At 40.4% G+C, this 11,904-nt stretch overlaps 1 protein-coding gene across 1 annotated transcript in view; it reads right to left on the reverse strand.

Moving 5' to 3' along the window:
- Window positions 1–2,817, reverse strand: part of chn2 (chimerin 2) — a 363,855-nt gene extending 361,038 nt beyond the window's left edge. Inside the window, exon 1 of the mRNA XM_043689521.2 lies at window positions 2,118–2,817. Within this exon, the coding sequence (XP_043545456.1) occupies window positions 2,118–2,163 (46 nt within the window). The 5' untranslated portion in view covers window positions 2,164–2,817. The remainder of the gene's footprint in view (window positions 1–2,117) is intronic.
- Between the last annotated feature and the right edge of the window lie 9,087 nt (window positions 2,818–11,904).

Genomic DNA, 11,904 nt, shown 5'->3' on the forward strand with positions numbered 1-11,904 from the left:
CAATCACTTCTGGGGAAATTGTATTCAACTACCATTACCTGTGCAGAATTTTATTTTTTAAAATGCATTTTACCAAAGCAGTGCTACACTGTTAGCAAAACCATTATTAAAACAAAACTACATTTTCTACATTCAACTTTTTTGGATAGATATAAATGTGTGAGAAATAATAGTTTCCCTCAATGTGCCAAAATACACTCCCAACTGACTCACTGGAGTGTCAGACTCCAAAGTAAAGTTGTGCAATCTGTTCAGTTATTCACATTCAAAGGTAAAATTTGGAGCAATCAGAATTTCCTTTGACACAAAGCTTGGTGGCAATAAAGTAGTCATGTCTTGCTTAGAAAAATTACAGTATACTTGCATTTTCTATAAGAAACAAAACTGCACTGCAGGTTCAGTTCAGTTTTTAGTATAAATATCCAGTGACCCCCAGCTAGAGTGGAGATGTTTTAAGGAATACGTGAACATATACAAAGTATTTAGGTCAATATAAATGCAACGTCATCCAGTTCTTTATTATATTTTTAGAATAAATCCCAAACATAGGGTCGTACCAGTGGCACAAACTTAATACATCAAGTTGCCAATCCATGGTTTTCTCATGGCAAGGTGCCAAGCTCTGACTCACTTCCTAGAAGTAATAAAGTAAGCAAGCTTCAGAAATGCTTAATACTTCAGAGTGACAGAGTCCACAATTTCACAAGATTACTTCCTGATAAATGCATTAACCAATGCACCAATGTTTTTTGAGATTTGCAAAATTAAGTTGAGACATTTTCTCTTTTCAAGAGAATTGAAGTATTTTATATAGCTGGTCAATCTTAGGCTACAAGTTTTACTCTGTTTATTAATAAAAATAGGGCTACATGAGAATATAGGTAAGAAAGATTAATGTCATATTAATGCTATTAGATTTGTTGTTATACTCCTTTTTTAGAAAGCAATTCGACCTTTATATTTAGATATACTAGACATTAATTATGCACGATACTACTCAAGTTGTTTTTAAATAACCATGTTGCAGTTTTAATTTAAAACAGAAATCTCTAAATTAGACCACTTTATCTATTAATCATCATTATTTTCATATGTATCAAGTAAGCAGCAAGATGATAGAGATTAAGGTGGTAACTTCAACCATCTTAATTAAAATTAGCTTCTCTACTCATTATTTCAATTCTTCTTGCACAGTTTAAAAACCCATTGTGCATAATATCAATGACAGCAAAAACATCTTGCATGATTTACTGTGGCTATAATATTTTCTGACTTTTCTAACAACTTGCCAACTACTAGTAAATTTCCAAAATTTCAATGTTTTGATGTGAAATTGAGACCAAGCACTTTAAGAAGTTCTCAGTATTCATCACCTTAGCAAGAATTTCAATCTTAATCAGAAGCTAGGTATTTACCCACATCTACATGTCATTTCAATAACAATGCACTGATAAATAAGATTTAAATATCACTGTATCACTCAATTAGCAAAAACATCAAGGGTTCTCAAACAAATTATTTCAAACAACTTTTTTATGTTAGAATTGCACTGTAATTATATTAGAACATGTGTTAAAAGATCTAAATGTTTAATGTTATTACAGTAGCTATAAGCTTTAAATTAGTATGTAAACAAGTCAGGTTACACGATTGATAGGTGACTATGATTACTGTTTGACAGAGATTTAATGAAGAATTGCAGTTATGTACATCAGACTAGAACCACTTTATTGCCACTAAAGTGTGTGCGATTAATAAAAAAAGCTATGGTTATAACTGTTGCTGAGACAAGTCATGCTTTATGGAGCGGAGATGGTGGGTCATGGAGCAAGTTATCAGTGACTTTTAACATAAACGATCAAAACAAAGTATAACTAGGCCAAAAAGCTGATATTACTAAAACAGTGATCTCAATGTTTTTTTTAACAAAAAGGGAAAACTAAAAAAAAAACACGGTAACATTCCAGGCAATAACATGTTACCATGGATTAGATCTTCAAACAAAAATGTCAGACATGCTCAGCATGCATCACTACCAACGCGCTTTAAAGCATTCAATTTGCATGTCATCTACTTGACATCGTCCTAACCTGTCATTTTGCCTTCTCCTTCCTTACCTGACGAAACCGATGAGCCAGATAAACTCGAGTTACTCGATGCCATCTTCGATGTGTGTATGTGTGTGTTTTTTTTTTAAATTTTAATAGAATCTAATGCTGACAGGTCGACAGTCTTCTACATGGTGTGGCGGTATCACCCATTTCAAACCACTTCCTGAACTGTCACATTCGAAGTGTGTTGCCTGAACGCGTATTTTTTTTCTTCTTCTTCTTCTTCTTCTTCAAACTCCCCCTCTTGGGGCAGACCTTCTGTGCAAGTCGTGGACAGACAGACACTGCGATACAACGTCTCCAGCAGAGAGACAGGGGAGGTTGCGATACAACGTTTCCAACTCGATGATCGGTGTAGCAAAGTAGGGGAGCGCTGTAATCACTGTGACAGAGCTGCTCGCCTATTTAACTGCTGATTAAAAACTGTGGCAGGGCGGCTCATATCCAGCACAGGCAGTGAGAACCACTTGGCAAAAAGAAAGAATACCCCAGGACATGGAAAAACAACGCGCACACCAAATGAACCACAAACACTGCAGTCACAAAAGACTCTTACAAGGAAGGTCTCCTGGAAATGCGCACGTTGCGACCCATCGCCAACGCCATTCCCAACAGTTTCACAGCACCGTGACCACCCGTTGCCATGTGCAAAACCCCAAAGCAGAGCAACATTTGTCGCCAGCCCGACCGGAGGCTGCAAACACTGGAGTCTGCTGGACAAGTCTGCCCGCTCGCAGCGCCTTCTGGGACTTGTAGTCCCCCCCGTTTCAGGCAGCTCCATGGCGCGTGAAGGAGCGAGGGCACTGGCGGACTACAACTTCCGTCATACTCCGCCAGCGCAACTCAGCTTCTTGCAGCAGCTCGGAGCTGATTGGAGCTGTTTTCTTCCCTATAGTTTATTTGTTGTGCGTGCAATAAATCCCTGCAAAGTACTTTATCAAATGCCACATACTTTTCTCCAATACTTTGCTCGTGCGCTTCAGCCAAATGTTTGGAATAACTTCTTAAAAGTCTTGTTCAATTAATAGGAATAAATTGAATCCATCTCCGCTTCTGGGAAGGGACATGGAGTGTCCCTCACATATGGTATTTAAGGCAAAAATGGCAAGAAAATTCTAACATCATCTTTAAAAATGTTCAAACCAAACACATTCAACACGCAGAATTTCTGCTTAGTCAGTGCAGTCTGCCTACGATTTTAAGCCCAGTGAAATTAAGCAAAATTTGACGAGGATCACGCGCACAATTCCTAAAGTTTTAACAAAGTGCAGGTTGAGGTATAAGATTGCTAAGTCTGCTACAGGATGTTAACTTAGTTTCAAACTTTCATTGCCAGATAGGTCTTGTTTTATGGCTTCCACTCCTTGAAAAATAGTGACAATAGCTGGTGACTGAAAACCAGCACAATCTTAAACTTTGATTTGAACTCATTCTTGGTGGACAGCAATTATTAAAAGCTATTCCTGAGAGGGCTGGGCAACAACTCTGACCACCAAGCTCATAAATGAATTACTTTGCTCTAACCAAAGAGGGGATTGCATATATGTCAACAAATGTAAGTGGTGGATCTTTTTTACAATCTAAAAGTGAACACTGCGGAACTGAATATATAAACACTTGTTCATGCCTTTGAGGACCTGCAATGTCAAGTCTAATGGTTTCGTCATGTAAGTGTGATTGAAAAATAGGGGAGCTTCTTACATGACAGCCGCCATGATGTTTTAGATACTCAAGTACAGCAAAATGCTCTGGACTTATTCATAATCAATAGGTCTACACCATAATGCTTACCTTTTATATTTAATTACTTTTCACAAATAATGAATAATTTCTTGGTGTCATCTGCATGACCAGAATGGATGGGTTGGCCAACAGTGTATCATTCCTATTAGTTCAACAATCTCGAAGGACCAAATACCTACTCCTCCTCCTCACTTCTATGAAACTAAGATGTTTGTTTTTTACTAAATTCACCATCCTAAGAAAGAAATGCAAATACAAATAGCAAACCAGATGATGGGAAGGTTGGTGCTGCTTCTGCAAAGCAACAGGTTAAAGTTACTCAGAGACACGAAAGAGAGAATCACAGATCCTGCAAAGACCAACCTGATAGATCACTTTTCCTGATCATACCTCCAATGAACTACTGCTTGGTGGGAAAACAAACAGAATGATCTCATTTGGAGATAGCGACCCTATCTTAATATTTGCTCCTAAGACTTCCAGGCCAGCTATGAGTATTATTTTGTTAGGGGACAGGCATTGTTACAGAGTTATCACACATACTTTGCATGTTTTCTTTGAACTGTCATATTCTCAAATGAATTCACTGTAAGAGATTTTCCCATTCATTTTAATTTCTCTATCCTCCTATCTCATTCTCCTCCTTTAATACACTCCTTAAACCTATCTCTTTGACCAACTCTTTTGGTAACTTTTCCTCTCTCTTTACATGGTTCAGATTCAAATATTGTTTAATAATGCTTCTGGAAAGCACCTTTGGACCTTGTACTACATTAAGATATGACATAAATTAAAGATATTGTTACTGACCACTGGATCTTCCACGTGGCCCAATAGCACAATCCAATTTGAGTGTAGTGTGATGGCTCAGTGGTTAACAGTGCCAGGGACCCAGGGTCAATTGAAACATAAAACATAGAACAATACAGTGCAGAGGAGGCCTTTCAGCCCTCGATGTTGCGCTGACCTGTGAACTAATCTAAGCCCATCACCCTACACTATCCCATCATCATCCATATGCTTATCCAAGGACTGTTTAAATGCCCCTAATGTGGCTGAGTTAACTACATTGGCAAGCAGGGCATTCCATGCTCTTACTACTCTCTGAGTAAAGAACCTGCCTCTGACATTTGTCTTAAATCTATCACCCCTCAATTTGCAGCTATGCCCCCTCGAACAAGCAGACATCATCATCCTAGGAAAAAGACTCTCACTGTCCACCTTATCTAATCCTCTGATTATCTTGTATGGCCCTATTAAATCCCCTCTTACCCTTCTTCTCTCCATGAGAACAGATCCAAGTCCCTCAGCCTTTCTTCATAAGACCTATGCTCCATACCAGGCAACATCCTGGTAAATCTTCTCTGCACTTTTTCCAATGCTTCCACATCCTTCCTGTAATAGGATGACCAGAATTGTACACAATACTCCAAGTGAGGCCACACTCGCATTTTGTACAGTTGCAGCATGACATCACGGCTCCAGAACTCAATCCCTCTACCAATAAAAACTAAAACACTGTATGCCTTAACAGCACTATCAACCTGGGTGGCAACTTTCAGGGATCTATGTGCATGGACACCAAGATCCCTTTGCACATTCACATTACCAAGAATCTTTCCAATAACCCAATACTCTGCCTTCCTATTATTCTTCCCAAAGTGAATCACCTCACATTTACCTGCATTGCACTCCATTTGCCACCTCTCAGCCCAATTCAGCAGTTTATCCAAGTCTCCCTGCAACCTGCAGCATTCTTCCACACTATCCACCACTCCACTGTCTTTAGTATCATCTGCAAACTTACTAACCCACCCACCTGTGCATGCATCCAAGTGGTTTATAAAAATGACAAACAGCAATGGTTCCAAAACAGATCCATTAGTAACCAGACTTCAGGCTGAATATTTTCCATTAACCAACACTCATTGCCTTCTTACGAAAGTCAGTTCCTAATCCAAACTGCCAAATCACCTTCAATTCCATGCCTCCACATTTTCTCCAATAGCCTACCATGTGGAACCTTATCAAAGGCTTTACTGAAGCTCATGTACACCATGTCAACTGCCCTACCCTCATCCACATGCTAGGTCACCTTCTCAAAAGACTCAACCTACTCTTGATGAGTCCATGTTGACTATTTCCAATCAAATTGTTGCTTGCTAGATGATTATAAATCCTATCTCTTATAATCCTTTCCAAAACTTTTTCCTACAACAGACATAAGGCTCACTGATCTATAATTACCTGGGTCACCTCTACTACCCTTTTTGAATAAGGGCACAACATTTGCAATCTCCAGTCCTCTGGTACTAAACACAAAGAACATGATGACTCAAATATCAAAGCAAAAGGCTCAGCCATCTCCTCCCTAGCTTTCCAGAGATTTTTCGGAATAATCTCATCCAGCCCAAGGGACTTATCTATTTTCACACCTTCTAGAATTGATTACACGTCCTTCTTATTAACCTCAATCCTTTCAAGTCTGGTAGTCCGTAACTCAGTCTTTTCCTCGACAATATTCTCCTTTTCCTGAGTGAAATTAGCTGAGAAATATTCGTTTAGCACCTCTCCAATCTCCACAGGGTCCAGACATAACTTCCCACTTCTGTCTTTTACTGGCCCTCCTCGGCTGCTGCCTGACCTGCTGTGCTTTTCTAGCACCACTCTGATCTAAACTCTGGCCCTATTCCTACCCTAGTCATCCTTTTATTCCTCAAATACCTATAGAAAGCTTTAGGGTTCACCTTTATTCTACCTGCTAAAGACTGCTCAGATCCCCTCCTTGCTCTTCTTAACTCTCTCTTTGAATCCTTCCTAGTTACTCTGTAACTCTCCATCACCTCATCTAAACCATCTCACCTCAATGAAACATAAGCTTCCCTCTTCCATTTAACAAGAGATACATTTTCTTTAGTAAACCACAGTTCCGTTACCTTATCACTTCCTCCCTGCCTGACAGGGACATACCTATCAAAAACACACAATATCTGTTCTTTAAACCAGCTCCACATTTTGATTGTCCCCATCCGCTGCATTTTGCTGCCCCATTCTATGCCTTCTAAGTCATGGCTAATCACATTATAATTGCCTCCCCCCCCCCCCACCGTGGCATGTATCTATCCGTTTGCATTGTTAAACTAAACGTAACCGAATTATGGTCACTCTCTCCAAAGTGCTCACCTATCACTAAATCAAACACCTGGCCTGGTTCATTACCAAGTACCAGATCTAGTGTGGCCTCCCCTTTGCTGGCCCTTCGACATATTGTGTCAGGAAACCCTCCTGCATACACTGAACAAAATCTGATCCATCCGATGTCCGAGAGTTATAGCATTTCCAGTCAATGTTGGGGAAGTTAAAGTACTCCATAATGACTGCCCTGTTCCTTTCATTCTTGTCCAGTATCGATTTGCTTATCCTGTCTTCCACATCCCTGGAACTTTGTGGAGGCCTATAAAAAAACTCCCAGCAGTGTGACCTCTCCTCTCATGATTGTAACCTCAGCCCATACCACCTCAGTAGACGAGTCCTCGTCAAAAGTTCTTACAGCCACCTTAATACTGTTCTTGACTAATAAAGCCACACCTCCCCGTTTTTTACCATCTTCCCTGATCTTAATGAAAGATCTAAACTCTGGAATATGCAACATCCATTCCTGACCTTGCTCTATCCATGTCTCAGAAATGGCCGCAACATTGATATCCCAAGTACCTATCCCTGCTGCAATCTCACCTACCTTATTCCGGATACTCCTGCCATTGAAGTAGACACATTTCAAATCAGCTTGCTGTCTGTCAGCACACTCCTGTGACTGTGAAATCCTGTCCATGTCCTCCCTACTCTCATCCTCCTGTGCACTGGAACTACACCACAGGTTCCCATCCCCCTGCTGAGCTAGTTTAAACCCACCGAGTAGCACTAGGAATTTTCCCACCCAGGATATTAGTACCCCTCTGGTTCACGGGTCACAATCTAGATATAATAACTCTGTTTGTTCTCACTCTCAGCTTCCACACTAGCTCCCTGAAATCCTGCCTTACATCCCTATCCATCATTCTACCTATGTCGTTGGTACCTACATGGACAACGACTTGAGGCTGGTCACCCTCTCCCTTCAGGACCCCAAAGACACTCTCCAAGACATCATGGACCCTGGCACCTGGGAAGGAACACACCAACTATGAATCTCTTTCGTTCCCAACACACCTTCTTTACTGACCCTATAACTATTGAGTCCCCAATGACTAACACTCTCCTCCTTCCCCCCCCCACCCCCGCCTTCCCTTCTGTGCAACAGGGACAGACTCTGTGCCAGAGACATGCACCCCAGTGCATGTCCCTGATAAGTTGTCCCCCCAAACAGTTTCCAAACGGTATACTTGTTTTTCAGGGAAACAACCACAGGGGAACCCTGCACTGTTTTTTGCCCCTTCTAACAGCTTTCTTTGTGCCAAGGACTAACTACTTCCTTGTAACTCTTACCTATCACAGACTCTACCTCCACCAACAGTCTGTGTGGAGTTTGCACGTTCTCCCATGTCCAAGTGGGTTTCCTCCAGATGCTCCGGTTTCCTCCCACAGTCCAGGTAGGGTGGATTGGCCGTGCTAAATTGCCCATGGTGTCCAGAGATGTGCAGGCTAGGTTGATTTGCCATGGAACATTCAGGGTTACAGATGCTGAGAGGTAGGTCTGGGTGGGATGCTTTTCAGAGGGTCAGTGTGGACTAGATGGGCCAAATGGCCTGCCTATACTTTAAGGATTTCATGATTTTGTGCCATGGTATACAGTATCTACATTAGCAGTCTCCATTTAAAGGAAACATTTATAAGATCTTCTCAGATCTTCTCAGCCAGAATTTGACAGCTCTGGATCCTTCTCATGATTTTAACAGAGAGATAGTTGACAATGAACATTTCAATCATGGGTACAGTAATCTCCTGTGGGTATCTAGCATGTGGGCACCAAATAATATACTAATGAACTGATCATGGCAATTTTCCACAGTTGGCATCATAGAAGTGGAAGAGCAGAAGTACACCATCACTACACTTTCCAGTAATAGAATGCTTCATGGGGAATTTAAACTCAAATAATTAGCAGTAATAGAAAAAAAGCAGTGTGTGAGCAACATTTGGGCAAAATCTGAGGCATTGACAGTATTGGAGCTCTAGATTAGAGTAGTGCTGGAAAAGCCCTTCCTGATGAAGGGCTTTTGCCCAAAACATCGATTTTCCTGCTCCTCGGATGCTGCCTGACCTGCTGTGCTTTTCCAGCACCATTCTAATCTAGACTCTGGTTTCCAGCATCTGCAGTCCTTGTTTTTACCCAGAATTGGAGCTCTGTTCTTTGATAATTATGAGCAATATTCCAGAGTTTTGGTAAATAATGATTAGGACAATATGAAAGGCCAGCAATACAGAAACTGCTGACATCTAAACAGAAAGATTGCATACATTTGCTGGACAGAACATTGAGAAACACTGCACATTACACATGTTTGGATTATAGGATCTGCTTGACTCTAACAGAGTCACAGATATTGGCAAAATTTCAAATCATTGCCCAAGATCTAAGCTTTTTTGGAAATCTTAAAAGACGCAAAGGACCATGCACAGGATCATTTTATCATCTTCTTCTGAAAAATGTAATCATTTGTTTAATTTTCCTTCAGATGAAATTTTAAAATGTTCTTCTACTGCGTATTTGAGAAAGTTGACCACAGCATGATTGCTTGCTTAGTCACATTCAAATTGACAAAGGTGCTGAGGTAGCTGAAAATGTGTTGCTGGAAAAGCGCAGCAGGTCAGGCAGCATCCAAGGAACAGGAGAATGGACGTTTCGGGCATAAGCCCTTCTTCAGGAATGAGGAAAGTGTGCCCAGCAGGCTAAGATAAAAGGTAGGGAGGAGGGACTTGAGGGAGGGGCGTTGGATATGCGATAGGTGGAAGGAGGTCAAGGTGAGGGTGATAGGCCGGAATGGGGTGGGGGCGGAGAGGTCAGGAAGAAGATTGCAGGTTAGGAAGGCAGTGCTGAGTTCAAGGGATTTGACTGAGACAAGGTGGGGGGGAGGGGAAATGAGGAAACTGGAGAAATCTGAGTTCATCCCTTGTGGTTGGACGGTTCCTAGGCGGAAGATGAGACGCTCTTCCTCCAACCGTCGTGTTGCTATGGTCTTGCAATGGAGGAGTCCAAGGACCTGCATGTCCTTGGTGGAGTGGGAGGGGGAGTTGAAGTGTTGAGCCACAGGGTGGTTGGGTTGGTTGGTGCAGGTGTCCCAGAGGTGTTCTCTGAAACGCTCTGCAAGTAGGCGGCCTGTCTCCCCAATATAGAGGAGGCCACATCGGGTGCAGCGGATTCAATAGATGATGTGTGTGGAGGTGCAGGTGAATTTGTGGCGGATATGGAAGTATCCCTTGGGGCCTTGGAGGGAAGTAAGGGGGGAGGTGTGGGCGCAAGTATTGCATTTCTTTGCAAGTTTTGCAAAGGTGCTGAGGTAGCCATGAAGCCCGTGATTTGCATTGGCAATGAGTGTAATGTCTCATTCAGATGAGCAACCTGGATAATGATAATGAACTGGACACTATATTGGATGTGATGGGGTCTGTTGCCACCTAAAAGAAAGAGCAGCAGAATCAAATTTCTCGGCCACAACTGAAGGATAAATTAAATTTCCAAAAGAACAATAATATAAATCCAACCCAAAACTGTTACATAACAAGCCAACAGGCACCCTTTAGCGATGTGTAAATTATGTCAATATAAACTCTTAAATATTTCAATAGCTGTGTCTGAATGAAATTTCAAGGCAAAAAATGGAAGGAATTATTTTCCTTTGCCAGATGCATACTAATGGATGTGTGCCAGAGTGTAGATCTGCCACTATAACCTTCCTGTCTGCAGCCTAACCTCATTTTCTAAACAACACCTGGCAAATGTCAATAATGACTCAGTTAACATTTTGAAGACTGAAATATATTTTGCACCAAATTCAAAACTACTTCATTTTGCACATCATTTATTTAATTATTTTTCCCATGCTTTGGCAAAGCTACTAAATTGTTCTTTATAATATTTGGTTAAGTAAATGAAGAGGAGCAATATTGTACCAATAACTTATTGTCCAACAAATCATTACCACATATGCAATAAACTGTAAAGCATTTTTGGATATTTTATTTGTGTTTAGAATAAATCAGATTTTTGACTCAAATTTGAGTTGTGAAATGTTATACAGATTCCATCCCTCTACACGAAATTCCCACCCATGAGATATTTGAGACTCTGTCAGTTATTAGTTCACACCATGCTGTAAGTAAACAGAATAAGATAGATTTAAGATTCTCATAATATGAGCTCTCTTCAAGTCAATTCTAAAGAGAGATTACATTCAACATTGGAAATTATGCATTCTCTTGGCAAAAGGTATAAGCGGAAAAGTAGACTTAAGATGTACTACAGTATATAGCAGATGAATGAATAACTGATTATGTACAAGATCAAGTGGGATTCAAAGATATGACTGAATTATTTATCAATAAAAGATGTAATATCCCTTTAAATGTTGTATTTGTAACATTTTAGCACAGGATGATATTGCTGTTTCTGTCAAATCCATATTAACATCAAATATTTAAGTAAAATTATTCCTGCTTTTGTCAAAATATTGTTTTTAATTTTTGTGTCTTTTATGCAGATGTTTGCAATATATTTGTATTTCAAATTCTGCCAATGTGATACCAACAGCAAATTTCTTCAGAAGTATTACCTTTAGAGTTTTAAATTATGTAAGGAATGGACATACAGTATTTCTTGTAACGCGAAGATCCTCCTGTATAGTAATGAGGGACAATTTGATGGGAGATCATTTATAGAAAGACAACATGATCTTCCACAACGTTCACAGTATTTCTTTAAATATAAATGTGTGAATTTACAAGACGATTAAGTTTCAAAATGTCTCCTTTAACTTAAGGTGAAACAAGATGATCTGTATAGGTAGATGGTGAGAATACTGAAGCTCTGTGTGGAGACAGATCTGTGGCGATG

Source organism: Chiloscyllium plagiosum, unplaced genomic scaffold, assembly GCF_037043375.1.
Source record: "Chiloscyllium plagiosum isolate Xiang-an unplaced genomic scaffold, Cpla_swu_hap1 HiC_scaffold_5, whole genome shotgun sequence".
In the NCBI taxonomy this organism is placed as follows: Eukaryota; Metazoa; Chordata; class Chondrichthyes; order Orectolobiformes; family Hemiscylliidae; genus Chiloscyllium; species Chiloscyllium plagiosum.